General features: G+C 31.4%; 1 protein-coding gene across 6 annotated transcripts in view; it reads left to right on the forward strand.

Annotated features, from left to right (window-relative positions):
- The window catches only part of Nrx-1 (neurexin 1), a 583956-nt gene that overhangs the window by 453150 nt on the left and 106975 nt on the right, over window positions 1-23831 (forward strand). For all 6 annotated transcript variants that reach the window (XM_076536346.1, XM_076536345.1, XM_076536349.1 and 3 more), the window contains 3 exons: window positions 1049-1157; window positions 18288-18610; window positions 21036-21327. In XM_076536346.1, the coding sequence (XP_076392461.1) occupies window positions 1049-1157; window positions 18288-18610; window positions 21036-21327 (724 nt within the window). The remainder of the gene's footprint in view (window positions 1-1048; window positions 1158-18287; window positions 18611-21035; window positions 21328-23831) is intronic.

Genomic DNA, 23831 nt, shown 5'->3' on the forward strand with positions numbered 1-23831 from the left:
TTCTTTATCGACGTGGAATATCTATGAATACAATTCTCGCACGCTTAGCAGTGGGTTTATGGAACGTGTCAAAATATCGCATCTCGGATCCCTTGTCTTAAATTATAGAAATTAGCTCTTCGCACTCGGGAGGTGACTATCACCACCTTGTAAAATGCGGCAACTCGAGGTGACTGAGAGACGCCATTTTGTATCTCAAATTAGTAGATCGCGAAAGCCTTCGGTGTTAGTCCGAACTTGACAGTGTGCCAATAGGAATATTACTTTCAGATCTTTTGTGGAAGTTTGCTTTTAACAGTATGTAAAAACTTTGATTGAACAATTGAGAGATTTTCGACAGACTCGTGATCGAGCTTTTACTTCGACCTCTAGTTTCGATGAAATTCCGTCGAATGGAAAGCTGCGTGTTATTCTAACGGGTGTTAGGAAGGGTTACGAGGTTTGCTCTCGACGAAAAAATCCCGGTGGAAGATATCGAACAACATATTACCGATACTTGCTCCGTCAGGGATGCATCTTGGAGATTGTTTCATAAAGTACCAAACAAAGAAAAAATATAGAGCTTTAACGAATTTTCTTCTTTTCGATGTGAGGATAAAATATTTAAATATAATAGTTTTGTATGTTAATTTGATTCACTAAATTAATTTACACTTCTAAGTGGATAAATAATCAAAAATAAAAATTTTTGCAATTTTCATACCTCTTGAATGGTTAAGTGTTAGTTTAAAATATTAATGTATAATTTAAGAAATATCAAATGCTCTAAAACTTGAAATTGATGAAAATTTCATATTTTTTTATTTATCGCGTATTGTTACAAGAAGTTAATTTATAATCGAAAGAAATTAAAAAACAGAATTTCGAATTTATGAAAGTTTCATGTTTCTTTAATTATAATACACTAAAAAAATTAATTTATAATCAGAAATTTTAGTACAGAATTTGAAAGTCCGTTTCATAAATTGTAATGTTGTTGCACATTAATCTAAGAAATAAATGTAGAATTTTATTTCCATGCTTAATATAATATTTCTTGTGTTTTCAGACACTGGTTGCAGGACTAGGGTTAAACGATGACATGTGGCACACGCTAAGGTTTTCTAGAAGAGCGGGATCTTTGAAATTCCAAATCGACGACGAGACTGCTGTCAGAGGTAAGTCAATAAAACATTTGAAAAACTCATTATATACAGATTTATTGAAAACCAGAACAAGTTATGTTAAAATTAAAATTAATATACACACTTTTATAAAAACCAAATAAATATTTTTATATAAATGTCAACACGAAAAACTTCGTACCAGAATCAAAATTTTAATAATACTAATAATAATAATAAGAAGAATTGTAAATATGGAAAATTCTGAATATGTTGCATTAATATATGAATGACGCGGTTACTTTTAAAATATTTGGATTTATTCAAGATATGTATGTAAGATATTTGTATTCATTTTATAGTAAAGAATATAATAAATTCATTCACGTAATAAAGTTACATAGTAAACATATATAACACACCTAATAGAGTTACATAGTGAACAATAATATTATCGTTGTTAGATTAAGTATCACAACATGAGGTTCCTAAAACCTCTTATCTTCAAGAGAAACGGGAGCAAACACCAAATAATATTACGTCCAAGACCGTACCATCAAACAACCAATATTACACTAATGCCATAAGTACCAAATAGCAAGTTTAAATAAAATAAAACAGTAGTAATTTAAACAAGTTTAAATTAAAAAATAAAATAGTTGTAATTCAAGCAAGTTTAAATAAAAAAATAAAATAGTAGTAATTCTAGCAAATGTAAATTAAAAAATAAAATAGTAATTCAAGCAAGTTTAAGTTAAAAAATAAAATAGTCGTAATTCAAGCAAGTTTAAAAAAAAAAATTGTAGTAATTCTAGCAAGTGTAAATTAAAAAATAAAATAGTAATTCAAGCAAGTTTAAGTTAAAAAATAAAATAATCGTAATTCAAGCAAATTTAAATTAAAAAATAAAATAGTAATTCAAGCAAGTTTAAATAAAAAAATAAAATAGTATAGTAGTTCAAGCAAGTTTAAGTTAAAAAATAAAATAGTTGTAATTCAAGCAAGTTTAAATTAAAAAATAAAAGTAGTTCAATCAGCTTTAAATATCAGCAATATTTTGCAAGAAATATTTTATTAAAGAAGATAAAAAATCATAAAATTATACGAAGAGTATTTTCACATCTCCACAAGTTCTCTTGGAACAAACGCACAGAAAATATTACAAATAAAGATACTAAAAACAGTTGACACATTAAACATTTATATTATCTGGAACGTGTAGAACATTCGTATTCACCTAATACAAATAGAGCAGAATCGTTTTGGAAATTCGTCGGTGTCGCGTCTGAATCTCTGCCGGCGAGAACAATGCAAGCAGCATCAATTTGCATCAAGCTTCCCTTGTCCATCTCGCCATTACGTAGCTTCCATTTTGTGGTATTCGCGCGAGGTATCTTGTCACACACCAGTGATCTCGTTGGCGCTTTTCAATCCCCAACCACCTACGAATACAAAAAGAGGCTCGTTTCCGTTCAAATTCGAACGCGTCTGCGACCACCCGGCTCGAACAACGAAAATATTTTTATCCGCGCGGGTTCAATAGCTTTTTCGAACTTTGTGCGTTAATAATCGAACGTAACTTTACAATGGAAGTTGATATTTGAACGCTGAAAGGGAAATCTGATGCTCCCGTTGTGCATAAAAGAATTCGTTCAATTTGTATAACGGGTTTGCAGCAAGAAAATGGCGATATAGGGGTAGATTAAACAGGAGGTTGTGTTTCTGTTTTAATGTATACTGTTTTTGAATGTTTTGATAATTTGATTGTTTGAGGAATTTTGAAATTAAATTGTACGATTTGGTTCTATATTTCAATTTTTCAGTATTTTCAATATTTTAATATTTCAATTTCAAGTTTTCAATTTTTGTTATGTAATGTATATATTTATATGCCAAATATATGTCAAAATCCACATATCCTAAAATCCATATATGCAAGAATACATATAATGCCAAAATCTACATATCCCAAAATCCATATATGCCAAAATCCACACATCCCCAAGTCCATATATGCAAAAATACATGTATGCCAAAATCCATATATGCAAAAATCCATGTGTTTCAAAATCCACATATCCCAAAGCCCAAAATCCATATGTGCCAAAATCCACATATCCCAAAGTCCCTACATTCTAAAATTTCTTAACTTCCAAAGTCCCTAGATTCTGAAGTTTCTAATGCAAAAATCCCTAGATCCAAAAGTTCCCAAATACCAAAATCCTAGATCTCCAAATCACATCCCCAAATCTCAATATCCCAAAATTACTATTCTTAACCCATCCCTTTTCAAATCCCAATAATCAAATTTTCTCTAAGAAAACAGAAGTAGCTCTCCACCGTACAAGATATAACAATGCATACAAAACATAAAAGTGTTAGAAACGACCCAATTCTGGGCACGAATTACAACTAGTAACGACCCAGCAGTAAGCATCTCTCGAAAATGCTTTCCCAGCGGTTGTCGACATTTAGCACAGCGTTTCGATCTATTCCGCATTCTTTATCGCCACGAAACTAATCAGATTGTCTCTCGTTAACAAGAAGAGGCACTCGAACGAACGCAGCTAACAACGCTCCTTCCATTTACCGAGCGCAATCGTCGTCGACGCAACGTCTCGAAGGCAACTAACCGTTTTACGTCTGCTACAGACACACAATTTACCCAACTGCACGTTCTATACATATTCCTGCATTTCTAACGTCGTGTCGTTTCATTTGCATTGACACAGCGGGTAACAGAATCCCAGGAAGCACCGCGTCCTACGAGCTTCTCGCCCTTATTGAATTTCCCGCCTTTTCTATTTTCCCTGTCTCCAGCTGGAATTACCTTTAATATTGACTGCCTTGCTGTAGCTGGACTTCGCTTGGAATTTTGCAGAAAATTTTCCGCGGAAATTAAACTGTTTTAAGGTTGCTGCAAATTTTTGCGTTTATTCGAAATGGTTGTGGAGGTTAGGTTAGGTTGACGCAGCAACTGGAGAGATTAAACAAATTATATTCGAAACTTCTTGTGAACGTTGAGCTCTTGAAATTTTGTGCTTTTAATTCGATAAGTCGGTTTTAAACTTATATTTTTGTATTTACGAATTATGGAATAGTGTTTGGAAAATATACAAGATTCTAACTTTGCATCATTGTTAGTTTTAGATGTTTTAGATTAAACCTATCCATCACTGAGCTTATTCTAAAATTTCAAACTACTCTCTAGTTGCGTGGGAATGAAAACTTCAGGCAATTAAATAATTTCACACAATGAAATAATTGAAATACTTGATAATACAATGTTGGTATATTGTGAAATAAAGAAGGAGGCGATATTGATTCTTTGCGTTTTGTTATTTTCTTTCTAACCCAACCTCGTTTCGCCTTCTTCGCTGCAATATCGTATTTCAAAATCCCTGTTTAGCATAAATATTCGAGTAACAGCCAAGGTGAACGCAGCAATTCCGCTAGGAATTCCGCGTTTTAGCCCGAAGAGATGGAAGGACAATGCGTTGGCTGGGAAAGTAACAGAAACCGGAGACGGGATAAAATGTGGAGAGTAAATCTGAAAGAACGTAGGAAGAGAAGAAAGAACGTTCAAACAAAAAGGAAGAGGAAACGGAAAGAATTGTATTAAACCTGAAAAACCATAAAGTTTACGTTGCAGTTACTATCCTTTACAATTATTTTATTTCTTTCGAATTAATTACACGTTTATTATCTTTAATTCTTTTGTTGCATTCTTACAAATACTAAAAATAATAATAGATACTATGAAGTCTTGTTATTGTTACACAATAATTTTTTATATAATTAACAGCCTTTTTATTATGATAGATAATTTTTAACATAACTTAATTTTTATTATGGTAAATAATTTTTAACATAACTTAATTTTTATTATGGTAAATAATTTTTAACATAATATAATTTTATGTCAGACAATTTATTTTTAATTTTTTGTGAAATTTATTGTTACTTTGCACTCAGAATTTAAATTTTCCTTCACACAATTCAAATGCAAAATATTTGTTTAGTGTTATTTTTTAGTATTATTCTTGCAAGTGTTGGAAGTATATTATTCTATTTTCAGAACTGTTTCACAGTTGAAAACTAAATTATCCAAGATTATTTATTATCTAAAATAAAAATAAATTCTTTGCCTGTTGAAACAGAAATAAATACAAAATTTTCATAGTTGAAAATGAATAGCTATTTTATTGTTAATATTCTATCACGAAAGATATGATTTATTGTTTATTTATAATTATTGTAAAAGCTTTTTTAAAGTTATTTTTTAGAGTAATTGATTACAGTTTTCTTCATTACATAATTTTATCAGATTTAGACAGAATATTAAAGTCTCGTATTTATTGATAAATATTTTTGCTATTCGACATATTTATGAAACGAGATTGAAAATGGACTAAAAATAACAAAATATTTTACAATATTTTCGTACATTTTATATGAAAATATATGAAATTCTACTTAACCCATAATAAAATATATATTTTATTCTTATCATTGAAAAACTAAAAACGTTCCTATACAAGTAATTAACTTAATTAAAACGATATAAAGAACAATGAAATTGTCTTAAATTCGCAGAACAAAAATTGTGTTACACATTCAAACCTGTAACTACAGCGAATTCCTCGATAGTCAATTTCTCGATAAAAATTGATCGATTTGAAACGGTAGTGCGAATCATTTTCAATGATTCATGCAGGTCTTGTAACAGCATATGGGGCTTTAGTTTGGTAACAGAATCTCCACTTTCTCTCTCTCGGCTAGAAAATAATTTTCCGCTTCTCTTATATCATCGCGAGTGTATCATATTTCTTGGAAATTATCGACAGTTCTATTTCCATTATGAACTACCGCCGCTCGAGAGGGTCTCAGTTAAATCACGCGTTTCCGAGAGGATCAGTTTTCCACGCTCGAACAACGTGAATAGCAGTTTTAGGCGATGGAGTATAGCTTTATGTGATTTACCCCGAAATATAGCATAAGCAGTAGCCGCTATTAAATTGCAAATGAAATATAAGCTTCAATCGTGTCAACAACATTTTGCTACCTCGAAATTTTCGAAATGAACTTAACTCTAATTTTCTAGGTCAATTGAAATATTTAATACTATTTCTAATCTTGTGGACTATTTTCTGCGTTATTGTTATAAAATTTATTCAGTTGGACATCTTGGGTAATATAATTTAAATGAATTTTGATTTTAATAATTTGGATAGATTACAATTTCAAATTGGATACATTACTTTTATTTATTCAACTTGAGTACACTTATTTAATTTGATAATCTTAATTACATTAATTTTATTTAATCGCCTTGATTGTAATTTAATTTAATAAAATCAATTGTGTTCATTTTATTTAATTGACTGATTGTATTTATTTAATTTAATCAACTTGACTACATTAATTTAATTTAATCAGCTTGACTACATGAATTTAATTCAATTAACTTGATTGCATTAATTTAATTTAATAAACTTAATTGCATTCATTTTATTTAGTTAACTTGATTGTATTAATTTAATTTAATCAACTTGACTACATTAATTTAATCTAATCAACTTGATTGCATTAATTCAATTTAATAAACTTAATTGCGTACATTTTATTTAGTTGACTTGATTGTATTAATTTAATTTAATCAACGTGATTACATTAATTTAATGTAATCAACTTGAGTGCATTAATTTAATTTACTCAACTAGAGTACATAAATTTAATAAACTCAGTAGTCTTCCATTAAAAAAAAAAAAATTTCGCCAACACAAATTTCGTGAATTACTAAAAAAAGGTCATTTCAAAGTTCAAGTTCCAATCTTGTAGTTTTCGCTGCCAATTTTCGTTAACTATGTATACACTCGATAGTCGGAAAACGTTACTAATTCTCGTGGAAAATTCTTGAAGAAAAGTACAACGAAAACCCCTCTGGACAGCCGATATTTTCGATAATAATTTACGGTTTGACAGGTTGGCGAGATATTAAGTTCGACGCTTGTAAATTATCGACAAGCTCTCGAGAATGCAACTTCGCGAGCACTTTTCGTTAGACAACGTTCCTTGTGCATTAGCGAAACATGTTGGAATTAATTTTCGTTCGTGTATCAATTTTGTTTATTTTATGTCGCGTCGTGAATCATAATTTAAAAACAATTAAACATCGTTCAACTAATTGAATTGTATGTATGAATTTTGAATATTTATAGGTGGATGTTTATGCATTTATCGTACATGAAAATGGGGGGAATATATGTTACATCTACATGTATATAATTACGTAATAAAATGAAGCAATAACATGAAGTACAAATTGTAAATGTTTGATTAAGAAAAAAATACAAATATTGATTTATATTTTCAACTTTCTTGAGTTGTAATTTTTGTAACTTTCAAATTTAGAAATTCATTAATTTTTAGTTCCTCAAATTTGAAATTTTGTAACTTTGAAATATAAAAATTTACGATATATATTTATAAACTTGTACATTTACAAACTTGCAAATTTTGTAAACTTGAAAACTGACAAACTTGCAAATTGACAAAATTACAATTTTGCAAACATACAAATTTACAAATCACATATTGTTATAAATTAACAAATTCTTAGCCCTCAATTTCTTCCCTAAACATACTAGAACTCCACATATGAAAAACCAAGACCACATTTCTCCTAAGACACGTGCACCAACAGCCTGCAAATTCTTTCTAATCCCGCAAGAATACTCAACCGAAGATTTCAGTCTCCATTTTCAATAAAACCTCTAATCTTCACCTCTCGACTACTTGTAAATCGATGTGAAAAAAAGAGGTCGAAAGGTGTGTTACGAAGTCCTGTTTCCCGTGGGAATCCTAAGAATCGATGCTGATATATCCTCGGTTCCCAAGTTCTGAACTTTTGGAAGCTCGTACTTTGACGGAATTTTCCTCGAATCGGTGCAGAGGAACACGGTCGGGTAAATTACAAATTTCCCGAAACGGTCGCGGATGAAATCACAAATTCGAAATGCAGGCGGTGACACAGCCATTTGCATTCAACGAGCGATCCTTCGAATCGGGACGCTGTTATGAATGCTAATTGAAGATTTTCCGAGGGAACCTCGCTGGCTAGGGCTCCTTGGTGCATCGTTGACCCTGTCAGAAACATCGAAATGCAGTTTTGCACGAAAAACATGGTCGAGAAACGAGAATACGAAGCAAACAATCCGTCACAAATAGAACGTGGCAAACATGGAATGGCTATGACCTACGATCTTTGGCTGCAAATTAAATCGGACGGAAAGGTCTTTGTGGAAGATGAAGAAATTGGAAATGAGAGGATAGGATGTGTAAATATATATACACAAAGTATGCACAATAGTATACAAAGTATGACATATTATGTGTATACAAATATATACAAATAACATACTTCTGATATATGTACGAATATCTAACATGTAACTAATATGTACACATATGTGACACATACTTAATATTAAAACCTGACATGTATTGATGCAAATACCTAACACATTAATATTATACACATAACATATACCTGATACAAATATTTAACATATATTATACATATAGCTATCACATACAAGTATCTAACATAACCTCACATATACACATAAAGTATTTTTAATAGACAGTATCACTTCTGAAAGAAATGTTTTATTAATTTGGTAATGATCGATCAATTGGAGATATTTTTTTAACCATTTATGCCAGTTTCATAGAAAGACTGCCTGATTTATGTACTCGAAATAAATTCTAAGGTGCCCAACAGTGAGATCGTTAATCTTTAGAAAATAGAGAAGAAAAGGGGTTAGATAAAGTGTGAAATCGTGTGGGAGAATTCTCAGTCCAATGGTGAAGAAAAGAAGAAAAGTAGCTATCGATTTTTACCGTTCCAAAGGGAACAAATGACAATTTACTTCATTGGTAGGGTTTTGGTTGAAATTTTAAATATATCAATATTTATGATTTAGTCGATAGTAATGATTTATTAAGAGAAGACGAGAGAAGAGAATTTTTGAAACGATGCTGTTAGATTCGGTTATTATAGATTTATACTTTTATCTTAAATTTGTGTTAAATACATTTAACCTATTATTCAGGAGTTGAGGATGTGAGAATCGCAAATTTATTACATTTTGAAATTTTTAAATTTCTACCAAATTTCCATGTTCATGGTACAAAATATCCCCAGACTCTATTATTTCCGAATTTCCAAATTCTTAGTGTACAAAATTCCCAAATCCCATTCTTTCCAAGTTTCTAAATTTTTAGTCTCAAAAATTCCCAAATTCTATTATTTCCGAATTTCTAAATTCTCAATGTAAAATATTCTCCAATTTCATTACTTTCAAATTTCTTAATATCTACATTTCCAAATTCACAAATTTCCAATTCATCAAATTTCCAACTCTCCACATTTCTACATTCACAAATTTCTGCTCTATCAAATTTCCCAGTACCCATATTTGCATATTCATAAATTTTTAATCTTGAATATTTCTAAATTCTCAATGTAAAATATTCTCAAATTCCATTACTTTCAAATTTCCTAATATCTACATTTCCAAATTCACAAATTTCCAACTCTCCAGATTTCTACATTCACAAATTTCTACTCTGTCAAATTTCCGACTACCTATATTTGTATATTCACAAACTTTTAACCTTAAAAATTTCCAAATTCTCAAATTTCAATTTCTCAAATTAAACATTTAATCTCATACACCCACAACAATTAAGCCAAACGCATCCTACGTCATACATTGCCCGAAAACTCTAACAGAGCATTTCATGTACACACAAAAGCTGATCCGCATATGCTCCACATCACAACTCCTTTCATTAAACCATCAATACACATTAGAACTAAAATACACATTAAAGTGAGTCTCACCGTATCTCTAAACGCCCCAATGGCAGTGTTAAGGTCAGCATAAATTCCGCTGTAAATTTATTCGTTCCCAATTACAAAATTCCATTATTCAGATTCGCGTGAAAGTGCAATTACTCGCGTTTCAAGTAGCGCGATCCGGTATCGACAAATATCTGTCGATTTCGCGGGAAGAAAAATTCTCCCATCGTCTTGCTGGCGGGCCTGGCATTCTCCGCGAGCCGAATCGCAAATCGCTGGGCATGCAAATGCCCTCTTTATCGCGGCCGGTTCCTTGAAATGCAGGAAGAGGTGCATTGGAAATCGCGCGAGCGATCGATCGACCAGCCTTACCTCAGGAATTCCTGACGTCGTCGAAACATCGCTGCCATTTTTATTTCTCCCGCGCCATTTGTCGTTTCTCTCCGTTTTCCGCCGTAGCCACGAAAAAGTGCGACGCCGTGTCCTTTTTCATAAATAATCGGCCAAGGCAGCGTGTCTTCGCGAAACGAATTTGACGTCTGCCGAATACCGTATTCCGCTCGAAGAACTTTCGAAATTATATTCCGATCTGGCAAATTCCTTTTTATTTCGCTTCCCTTCTCTTGCTTGCTTTGCTTTGTCCTGCTTCGAATCTGAAGCGATGGGTTCTTTTCTATTTTTTTAGAGAAATGTCAAGGGAATTTTATAGTTTATTGGTCTTTTTAAAGGATGTTCAAAAAGGATGTTGTATTGATATATTCACATATTGATATATTGATATGTAGACATACATACATGTATATTGATATCTTGATATGATATGTTAACATATTGATATGCGAACATGTTGATATGTGAACATGTGGATATGTATACATGTTATTGTAGTATGTGAATATGTTGATATGTAAACATGTGATATATGAACATGTTAATATGTGAATATGTTGGTATGTGAACATGTTGATATGTGAATATATTAATATGTGAACACGTTGATATGTTGATACATTGACATATTGAAATGAAGACATATATTAATATGTTAGTATGTCATCATGTTGGTATGTTGACATCTGGACATGTTGACATGTTGATATGTTAATATGTTGACATGTTGATATGTTAATATGTTGACATGTTGATATGTTAATATGTTGACATGTTGATATGTTAATATGTTGATATATTGCTATATCCATATGTGGATGTATTGATATCCTAATATATTGACATGTTAACATATTGACATATTGACATATTGACATATTGACATATTGACATATTGATATATTAATAGACTGATAGATCAATAGATTATTATTATGCTATCCCCTCAAATTATCATATATTCATAAATCCCCATTTCAAGTTCCCCAAATCCCTGATCATCCAAATTAACTAAATGTTTAATCAAACAGAAATGAGCAATTCTCAAGAAATAAACTGGTAGGTTGCACTCACATTATAGTTTCCCTACGGAAGGCAAATTCGTTACCATACATCGATCGATAAAGTAGCAAACTGCAGGACACTTGTTCGCCGTCAGGATACAAAATATCGAGCCATGTCGTAACGTCCATTCGTTTGCCAACTTGAGTTGACACCGTCGTCGATTCTTGGAACGATGAAGTCGAAGGATGTGTCGTGCACTTAGCCGCGCAGTAATTATAGCTGCGATCGATCCCGTAGACCAACGTACAAACCGAAGACCCTGCCGAAGCTTATGGCGATGCCTGGCCGGTCAAGCAATTTAGGGTATTGCCACGTAACTCAATATTGCTGGCACTCGCCCACCATCCATTTAATAGGCTGATCTGCCGGGTGGACCTGCACGGCTACGGGTGTCCCGCTTTATCGAAAAGCAACCGATGCTTTGCTGAGAACGTGCTTCCACTTCACAATGGCTAAAGGCTTTTGGCTGGACAATTTATTGTACTTATTAATACTGGAGAAGTATTACTTGGTACTCGAATTATTAATACTTAAGAAATATTACACGATGCTGAATTTGTGAAAACTTAAGGAGCATTACTTGATATTATTAATACTTAACAAATATTGGTCAATATTCAAGTAATTAATATTTAACACTGAAGCTATCAAACTTGCAACACTGCAACATTGAAACATGGTAGAATTGAAAAATTCATAAATTAAAGCATTTAAAAGTTTTAAAATTGTAGAATTGAAAAACTTTACATTTGAAAAATTGAATAACTCAAAAATTGAAGAATTGAAGAATTGAAAAATTGAAGAATTGAAGAATTGAAGAATTGAAGAATTGAAAAATTGAAAAAGTGAAAAATTTAAAAACGAAAAAATTGGCAATGGGAGAATGTAAAAATAGCAAAATTGAAAACTGGAGTGTCAGAAAATCCGTTCATAAAACAAAACAAAGTACCAGCCAATATATAATTCAAATAATCGCGCAGTATCTAATTGAATATAAGTTTGCATAGAGATTAAAGTTCCAACACGAGATATATCCGAGGTGCATTTAATTAATAATGCTCACAGATAAACCTCAGCCTTTGACACCGCTCAAACGGTGTGCACCTACATTCTCAAGACTTACTGCAGATGTTCTTTGAATACCGCAAATTACTTCATTAAGCAGACTACAAATTCTGATTCATTACGAAGGATAATTTTAGTTTTGTACAAATAGGATTACTTGTGCTTTGACCCGAGAAGTTTGATAACTTACAAGTTAACCGAAACAGGTTGTGGTTGTGGACTCTAAAGAAGGTAAAAATTTAATCAAATAAAGTTTTTCTTTGACCACAATTTTCTAGTGCATGATTAACCATTTTTCGTTTAAAGTATAAGATTAACTTCTTCCGATGTTTGAGAACTTATAGTGGGTCCACCAGGTGCCTTATACAAATTCGAATTTCGTATTTAAATTTTAGAGGAGCTACTATGTTAGGTAGGTAGATGTATAGGTAGAACAAGAATAATATGTATGTGTTGGGATTTTAAAGTCGTTCCAAACAATTAAATGTGTTTGGAGCTATCGAAAACGATATTGAACACGATTATTGTTGATTCCACGACTGACGTCAATGACGATCAAGTATTATGGTCAACGATGAGTTATAGAGCTTTAGTAGTTCCAATCGATTCTATATGTATGTCAAAAATGAGAAAAACGATACAGAAACACTGTCTTTATCGATACAACGTCGATCAACATCGACGACAACAGGTTCCTGTCGACAGATCATTAATAAAATCTATACAGCAAATTTAAGGTGTCTGAGGAGCCTACCCTCAAAATTTCAAGTCGAAAGACCCAATATTGTGGTTTATAGTGCACAGACAAACAAATGCGGATCAACTGCGCGTGGTACATATGTATATGTTACAGAGAAATTATGAAAATAGAAATTTGATGAAATTTCTAAAGTATATCAATTCACTGGATTCATTGGAAGATGTTAAAATAACAACTCAGCCTATTCAAAAATGTCCTGATAGTTTCATTAAACTGTTCTTCAAATACAAATTTCGTCAGAGTTTTATTTCTTTCCATATCTGAACACATTTTTGTACAGTAGGTACTTAATAAAATATTAAAACAGTTAAAGGATTTGATGAAATCACTTGGTTTTCTCAGGGAAATCACCCCACAGAGTTGTCAGTTTATGTGAAGTGATCGTATACCTCAGTGATCAATTTGAAGTGAACAATCCCTATTTTTATCATCTCTCAGCATATATAAATAAACGCACGAACTAGTAAATATTAAAATATGTCGGAAATATAAACCATATCCGAGAAACGCAAAGAACGATCGAAATATCCTTTCCAATCGATTTGTGGAGTCCGAGGATATTTCGTACAGCCGCAATTTAAACTGTATCTTCGAAAACGAGATCTTTAGTCCGAATTGATCAATGTCTACGATTCGATGCGATTTGTTCGACGTCAATTTACGATTCGATTAAACACTACGAGATTGACCCACGATCGGGTCCATCGATTAGTCGTTAGTCAAGGCGGCCCTTAACAGATCACAACCAGCTGCCTGGCATTGTAATTTCGAGCATGAGCTATGCTCTGTTTGCCACTTGTCAACATGTTCCATGTACACATAGATTGTACTGCTTATATGTCTTTATAAGATATTGAAAATTTGCCTCAAGTCGTAAATTCGGAAAAACGAGAAGTTGTTTGGGATGGAGAGACGGGGGAGATTTTGGAGATCTGGGAATTGGGGAAGGTGGGTGTTGAGGGATTGAAGAGTTTGGTAATTTGGAATTTGGGAATTTGGGAGGTTGGAGGATTTGAGAATTTGAAATTTGGGAAATTTGAAGATTGTGGAAATTTGGGAAATTTAGGAAATTTAGGAAATTTGGCAAATTTAAAAAATTTAGGAAATTTGGAAAATTTGGAAAATTTCGGAAATTTGGAAATTTGGGATTTTAGGAAAAGAAGATTTTGAAAATTTAGAAAATTTAGAAAATTTAGGAAATTTAGAAAATTTGAGAAATTTGGGAAATTTGAAAAATTTTGAGATTTGGGAAATTTGGTGATTTAGAAATTATGAAATTTGGATATTTAAGGAATTGGGGATTTCAAAATTTTTTAATATGAAAAATTTGCTGAATTTTGATATTTTGAAAATATCAATATCTTAACTGTTCCGAACTATCAACTAAAAAATTTGAATCTTCACACATTCCTAAACCTAAAAACCTAAAAATTTCACAATTTTAAAAACCTGAAACTAAATAATATCACACTTGAAAATTTGGTAACTAAATATGGATCAATTTCGAAAATCAACACAAAATTATTAAATTTTCCAATTATTCTCTTCGAACTTCCCAATCTCCGTCTTCAAATAAAATATAAATGCAAGTAGAACGTATATCTACATATATATAAAAAGCAAAAATCAACAACTCTAGAAGATAGAAGTACCCTTCCGGCTACCCGGCAATATTCTCCGCTAGCTTAATCATATAAAAAGGTTAGTAATTTAGAAATCCCGAGACAAATTACTTTCTCATTTCCCTAATTATTCCCCCGCAGAACGTTACCCACAAAAATAATCACGAATGTAGCCGGCAAAATTTGTACGCCCGATGTATTCTTGGATTTGCATAATCACACCCCGGTGCATCTGGTTGTCTTGTTCTAGGAAATTCGGCGGTCGATTTTCGTGCGAATTCAATTCTCGAGTAATTTCGAAGCTGCGGTTCCGGTGTCTCGATTCGATCAAACGATAAGCATTCTCCGAGTTATAATCAAATTCTCGGCATCGATCGACAAGTTACGGATGTAACACGGTTTCGAATCGTTCGCAACCAAACAAATTTGCTTATTGTGACACAGGGACGACCACAGACATTTTGCCACCCTGTAATGTAAACCAGATTGATCAATTTTTAAGTAAATTTGTACTTGCATTTTTAAGTGTACGACTTTTTGAATTATCGAGTTAAGAAAATTGGAAGATTGAGGAATTGAGATATTGGGAAATTGGGAAATTGAGGAATTGGGAAATGGGAAATTTGAAAATTTAGAAATTGGGAAATGGGTAATTTGGAAATTGGAAAATTCGGAATTGGGAATTGGGAAATGGGGAATTTGGAAATTCAGAAACTGGGAAATGGGTAATTTGGAAATTGGAAAATTCGGAATTGGGAAATGGGGAATTTGGAAATTGGGGAATTTGGAAATTGGAAAATTGGGAATTGGGGAATTGGGGAATTGGGAAATTGGGAAATTGGGAATTGGGGAATTGGGGAATTTGGAAATTGGGAAATGGGGAATTTGGAAATTGGGGAATTTGGAAATTGGGGAATTTGGAAATTGGAAAATTGGGAATTTTGGAACTGGGGAATTGGGGAATTGGGGAATTGGGGAATTTGGAAATTGGAAAATGGGGAATTTGGAAATTGGGTAATTGGGGAATTGGGGAATTGGGAAATTGGGAAATTGGGAAATTGGGAAATTGGGAAATTGGAAAATGGGGAAATTGAGAAATCGAGTATTTCGAAATTGGGAATTTGAAATTGGGAAATTGGGAAGTTGGGAAATGGGGTATTTCGAAATTGAGAATTTGGAAATTGAGAAATTGGGAAATTGGGAAATTGGGAAATTGGGAAATTGGGAAATTAGGAAATGGTGAATTTGGAAATTTAGAAATTGGGAAATGCGGTATTTCGAAATTGGGTAATTGGGAATTGGGAAATGGGGAATTTGGAAATTCAGAAATTGGGAAATGGGTAATTTGGAAATTGGAAAATTCGGAATTGGGTGTTGCAAGTTCCGTTAAACGTAGATTTTATTATAACATTTAGTTAGTACAGTAGTTGCTCTTTACATACATGTTTCACACTTGCGAGACGCCGAAGGAAGAGAGTGGAGCCTCGCAAGGACCTCTATATCCAGTTATTGCGCGATATATAAATGTGGGAACAAACATCCATCATTGGGAAATGGGGAATTTGGAAATTGGGAATTTGGAAGTTGGAAAATTGGGAATTGGGGAATTGGGGAATTGGGGAATTGGGAAATTGGGAATTGGGAAATTGGGAATTGGGAAATTGGGGAATTGGGGAATTTGGAAATTGGGAAATGGGGAATTTGGAAATTGGGTAATTGGAGAATTGGGGAATTGGGAAATTGGGAAATGGTGAATTTGGAAATTTAGAAATTGGGAAATGCGGTATTTCGAAATTAGGAAATTGGGTAATTGGGAAATGGGGAATTGGGAAATTGGGAAGTGAGTAATATGGAAATTGGGAAATTGGGAAAATTACAAAATTACGAAATTACAAAATTACAAAATTACAAAATTACAAAATTACAAAATTACAAAATTACAAAATTACAAAATTACAAAATTACAAAATTACAAAATTACAAAATGCGAAAACTAAAAAATTAGGAAATGACAAAATTATCTAATTGTAAAATGTACACCATTCCTTTTGAATCAGTCTATACAGAAAAAGAACAATTACTCCATAGACGACCATCACCCCTCAATATCAGAAATGAAAATTGATCCCCTCCGCGATCATCAACATCGATCGATAAAGTATCGAGATTCTTCCTCTTCGTCCCCGTTTCAAAGAACCGTGAATATTTTATCAACGAATTATCGTAATGAACGATCACAATTTCTCACCCTTGGTCTCGAGTGGCTTTAAAGGAAACTTGGTACATTTATTAGCAACGGCTGTCGATACTTACGTCACGTTACTAATTTACAAAGTTCAGTGCATTGTGTTCGGGGGACAATTAAGCTTAATGGCGTCTGTACCCGTAAGATTCTCGCAAAGAACAATGCGCCGATATCGAGCTTTCATTGTCCCCGCCGGATAAGGGAACAATCTCGGACGGGCTAATAATTAAAATAGTTCTGGTGTAACTTCCGGCCGAGTTTCGTTCGACTTCCGAAAGTACACTGGTTCGTGCCTGTTACGAGACCGGATTCTTATTAATCACTTTTGTCTTAATCTCGTTCCGTTCTCATTTAGAATACAGGATAAAACTCCTATTTAAAGCTTTAAAATGAAAATATTCAATTACACGGCGATCAGGTTTCCGCCTGATTAAATTCGAAAAATTTAATATTTTTTACGTGAATGGGATTGAGAGGCGCTAATTATTAATTTAATTAAGTACGTTAGTAATTGCGAACAATAAGAGAAAAAGTTAATATATTAAAATTAAATCATCTGGTGTCTTGATTATCTGATTTATGAAATTGGATTTGTTAATTTATTTATGTTTATTTTTTTGTATTCATAAATTTATTTATATTTGTTTATTTGTACTTATGTATTTATTTGGATGTAGTTTCTTTTATTCTTTAAAATGTTTGTTATTATATTTATAAATTTATTTGCAATTTATTTGTAAAATATTTGTAATTGTAGTTACAAATTTGTTCGCTGCTATTTACTTTTATTTATAAATTTTTGACTTTGTTTAGAGTTTATAAATTTGTAAATGACGGTCAAACAAAAATTACTAAAAAATGTAAATAATCCAGTATAAACATTTAAGATATTGTTGAATATATTATTCCATGTTTATACATATTTGTCATAAACATATTTATAGATATTCTTGATATAAATATACGATATCAAAATAAAAAATGAGATAATAATATTCAACAATGTTTTTAAATATTTATACTGGACATAAATATATTTATAGACATTCTTGATATATTTACATACATCAAAATAAAAAAAAAGATAATGATATACAACAATTTTTTTAAATGTTTATATTTAGCCTGAACGTATATTTATAGAAAAAATTGATTTTGTGTCCAACAGTCGAAGTCCAACTCGGAAAACAAAGTATCCTGGAATTTCGTACTCTCCACGTGGGAGGTTATTTACATGCTGGTGAAGAAATTCCACATTTCGTCGGTCAACTTCAACAAATCTGGTTCAACGGCTATCCATACCTGGAAATAGCAAGGAGTTCAGGAAATTATCAAGCTTCTCATCAAGGTGTAACACCGATCATCAGGGTCACAGGGAAATTTGGTAAAAGGAACCACCCGGTGCATTATCCAGTCACTTTCACGTCGAAACATACGTTTGTTGGGTTACCTGTTCTGAAAGCGTATGTGGAAACAAATATTTACTTTCAGGTAATGTATTTTTTATATTCTTGCTTCTTTTTGTGAAAGAATATTATAATTATATGAAAGCATATAAGATGGAAGTATATAAGATATTTTATTTGATTATGGATGTTTTTGTGAATATTCATTTTTAGTTTGAATTTGTGAAAATATGTATTTGCGTTGGGGGATGATGAAGAATATTATTTTTTCTATGTCTATGATATTATATGTACGTTATGTTATAATTTGTAAATTACTAAATTTTTTATTTCGAAATTTGTTGATTTGTTAATTTCAAATATTTTGATTTTTACAAGTCTGAAAATTAAATTGAAAATTATTTTTACAAGTTTATAGATTATCTTGAAAGTTAAATTTAGAAGTATACAAATTATCTTAGAAACTACATTTACAAGTTTAAAAAATAACTTGAAAATTTTTTCATTTCCATATTTCGATTTTTCTAACCTCAAAAATTTCCAAACTTGAACTTTGAAATTTTTGAAACTTCTCTCCCTTTGTTTAATCAATTTACATTATTAACGTGCATTTTGTGTTATCAAATTAAAAAAAAATAATTACAAACCTTTGTTATGTGTGTATGTGTGTTTCGTATGTTTCACACATATGTGTGTATTTTCATAAACACATATATGTGTTTCCTCATATTAAATCCTACAATTCCACAAAATTTATTTGATTTAACTTATCATATATATACAAAAAAATTTCACAAGATTTATTTAATTCAACTTATCACATATAAACAAGAATAAAACAAAAATTTCAAAAAACAAAATTACACATAAAAAATAGATATGTATGACGTACATGTACATAATAAATTACTTGATTTTTCAATTAAGTCATAAAACATCCCACAAAGAACATCAAAATATTTCAGAATCTCGTGTATCAAACTTTCCCTTCCAGCATAACATTTATAAGAGCCGCGTTATATCGCTGATTCGTACAAGAGGGCGTAAAATTCGGTCAAACGGTGGAACGTGGTTAAATATTCTGCAAACGACGAAGGTGGTCAAGTTTGGTCGACATTTCGAAATTTCGAAGGCCACAAAAGAAATGAAATGTCAACGGTGACGCGTAGCCACAAAAGGTTAGCCCAATTAGACCGGTTTCCTGACCGGTGCTCGATTCGATGCGCAAACTCTGGATTAATCATGCCATGTGTCACGTGGTTTCACGTTCAGAAATCCAATCATTCCATACGATTCTTTCGTAGATATCACGAGTGACGGACAAACATCTCTAACTGTTACCTTCGTAATTACGATATTTGCTAATTGACGGATTTTCTGCTTTTTTCGGCTGTCTTCTCGTTGAATTTCAGCGCGCGGTCTTTGATATTCGGGAAAATGTACAATATCAGTTTTCGATCGATTGGACGTATTTTTTAGATTGTACACAACGAATGTTAGATTTGATTGGGATGATAGAACTAAAAATTTTAGAATGTAGAAGGTATATTTTTAGTTTGGAAAATTTGGAACTTGTTATTATGAAAATTTGTAAAAATTGAATACGTATGAAAATTTGAAAAAATTGAATACGTATGAAAATTTCGAAAAATTGAATATATAAAAAAATTTGAAAAAATTAAATATAAATGAAGATTTTGAAAAACTGAATACATATGAAAATTTAAAAAAATTGAATATATATGAAAATTTAGAAAAAATTAGATATATGAACATTTAGAAAAATTGATCTATAACCACAATTCCCCAATTTCAAAATTATCAAGCTTCTAATTTAACAGTTATAAATTTTGCAATTCTTATACTTCAAATTTTTCAATAATTAAAATCTTTAAATTTGCAAATTTGGGTATTTGTAAATTTCTGACATCGTAATTTTTAAATTTAGATATTTTCAAAGAATTGAATGTATGAAAATTTGAAAACTTGTCAATATGAAAATTTTGATAAGTTAAATATGTAAAAGTCGAAAAGTCTCAAAATGTGAAAATCTGAAAATCTGAAATTCTGAAATTCAGAAATTCTGAAATTCTGAAATTCTGAAATTCTGAAACTGAAATTCTGAAATTCTGAAATTCTAAAAATCTGCAAAACCAAAAATGTAAAAATGCAAAAATCCAGAAATCCAGAAATCTAGAAATCCATAAAAACAGAAATCCAGAAATCCAAAAATCCAGAAATCCAAAATTCTGCTAAACCGAAAATCTAAAAATATATAAATCTAAAGATCTGCAAAACTAAAAATCTAAAAATCTGAGAATCTATGAACTGCATTTTATGAAAATCCCCCCAAAATTCAAAAATATCCTTTAAAACTTAATTTAAACATTTCTATTTTTAACTTCACAGTGCCTTAAACAAATTCATCAATCCGTTAAGAACTTATTGATCGTCTAATACGGTATTCAAACATGTCATTATAGCTAAATGAATAATTTATCGTCTTTCAGTTCAAAACACGCGAACCTAGTGGATTGATTCTGTTCAACGCCGGTCGAGAACGTGATTTCATCGCGGTGGAATTGGTGGACGGACACATTCACTATGTATTCGACCTAGGTGATGGTCCTGTCAAGGTCAGAGATAACTCGAGATCCCGATTGAACGATGGAAAATGGCACGCTGTCAGCATAGGAAGACCAGCACCTAAAAGACACACGCTCGCTGTCGATGACCATGTCACTGCTGTGAACAGTCGGGGTAGCAACGAGAATCTTGACCTAGATGGAATACTGCATATTGGTAAGTAAATTGTATTTGCATTTTGATGTTGGAGGAAACGATAGATGGAAAAAGTAGGTTATTTCGGAGGTCAAGATGGAACGATACTAAATAGTATCTCATTACTAGGCGATGGTTATTTAAGTTGTTGTTAGATCAAATATTCAAAATTTTAAATTTGTACATTTTTTAATTACATTTTAAGTACATTTTTTAATTTTAATTTCTATATTTAATTAATTTCTAAATTCCAAACTTTTCAAATGACGAAACTTCTAAGCTCGGAAATTGTCAACTTTCCATGTTACTAAATTTTTAATTTTTCAAGTTCCACAAATTCCAGAAATTCCCAAAACTCAAACGCCAGATCTTCAAACCTTTGAAACTTTCAAATTCCCAAATCCCCAAATTTTCAAATTTCTAAATCCCAAAATTCCACAGATTCCAAATTCTCAAATTCCCAAATTTCGAAATCCCCAAAATTCCCAAATCCCCAAATTCCCCAAATCCAAAAATTCCCAAAATTCCCAAAATTCCCAAAATTCCCAAATTCCCAAATTCCCAAATCTCCAAAATCCCCAAATTCCTAAATTCCCAAATCTCCAAAATCCCCAAATCACTAAATTCTCAAATCTCCAAATCCCCAAATCACAAAATTCTCAAATCTCCAAAATCCTCAAAATTCCCAAAACCCCCAAAATCTCCAAAATCCCCAAAATTCCCAAAACCCCCAAAATCCCCAAAATTCCCAAAATCCCTAAATTCCTAAGTTACCCTATATTTTCAAATCTCCCAATCCACATATCTTCATTGGTATTTGGTCAAAAGTTAAATTTGAAGAAACGAATAAATAATGCATCTGATGTATAATACAGTGGCTATCAGTTAATAGAGTCTTCGTAATATGCGTACCTCTTCATTAGTTAAACCTTCAGCTACTTAGTGGAATAATTTATAATCGGATAAAATTGAATACCAAGTTTCGGTGAATATTCACTGATCACCCAAATATAGGTTAGGTCAAAGTAGCAAAGTATTTCACGTGACATAATACCTTGAGGTCGGGAGACTCAAACTTCCAATGGCATCAAAATTTTCAAAATGACTAATTACATCAATATTTATTTATTACAAGTGCAAAATTTACATGATTAGTGAAATTATAACAATGTACTATGTTTAGTGTACAGAGAATATACATATTTATGACAAGTTAGAAAGCTGTTAATATAATATTATGATTTATATATTTATGATTTACATATTACATGATTTATACATTTATGATTCACATATTACATATTACATGATTTATATATTTATGGTTTACATATTACATATTACATGATTTATATCGTTCACATATTACATATTTCATGATTTATACATTTATAGTAAGTTAGTGAAGTTGTTAATATAATTTTGAAAAGCAATACTGGTTTAAAAAAAATTGTCTAAAGAGTTCAGCTTATTGTGTGACTTTCTGATGTGGTAATAATAATTGTTTTAAACATAAATTACGTTTGAAGAATAAATGCAAATAAGTGCAAATAAGATTACAGTTATAAATACTCAAAATAAAGAATTTATTCTTGAATCATTATTCATGTTATTTATCTTTTCAAGTGTTTACTTATATCTACATTGTTGTATGTGTCATTCACTACAACTTTATCATATGAAGTTCAAAATACATCGTTTACAATGTTAATAACTGACGTAAAAAAGGGTAAAGATATTCTTGAATATCTTGTGCACTTTGATCAGTGTATTATTCTTTATATGTATATTTCTTTCTTTAATTATAAATTAAATGTACAAATACGTTTATGCCTTTTTATTATATGCAATGTTTTAGGTTATAATTTTGTAATACACAATGTGAAAAATACAATAATATTTATAACATTGCAATATAAAAAACACAATAATATTTATAACATTGCAATATAACAAACACAATAATGTTTATAATATCCCAAAGTGAAAAACAGAATAATATTTACAATATCACAATATAAATAACACAACAATATTTATAAAATACAATAGGAAAATATGTATAATATTTCATCTACATTACGTTGCCATATTTCCTTGTGAATTTTCATACACTAAAATCCCCCTTTATACTTTCGTACAAAAAAGAATTTGAAATAGTCGCAGTATCACATCACAAAACAATGAAACACAATCTATAGTTTAAGCACAACGATTCAAATAATAAAATATTATACTATAGATAGATATTTAAATGGAACAAAAACTCGTTGTAAAGTATCGTCTAGACTTGCCCGCGGGGCTAAAAGCGTGCCGATACTTCCACCAGGAAATATTGCTTTATGAATCACGAAGGAATTTCGAAAAGCACGAAACGATAAATCAGTCGGATACAGGGATTGGTTTTATCGATACATCGAACTCCCAGATAAGGTCTGAGAATCGGAAATCGACGGACACTTCGTAATAACCGAATGAAGTCATCGATCAGACGTATCGATGAATAAACAGTTTTAAGAATGTTA

The sequence above is a fragment of the Megachile rotundata genome, chromosome 10, assembly GCF_050947335.1.
Source record: "Megachile rotundata isolate GNS110a chromosome 10, iyMegRotu1, whole genome shotgun sequence".
NCBI lineage: Eukaryota > Metazoa > Arthropoda > Insecta > Hymenoptera > Megachilidae > Megachile > Megachile rotundata.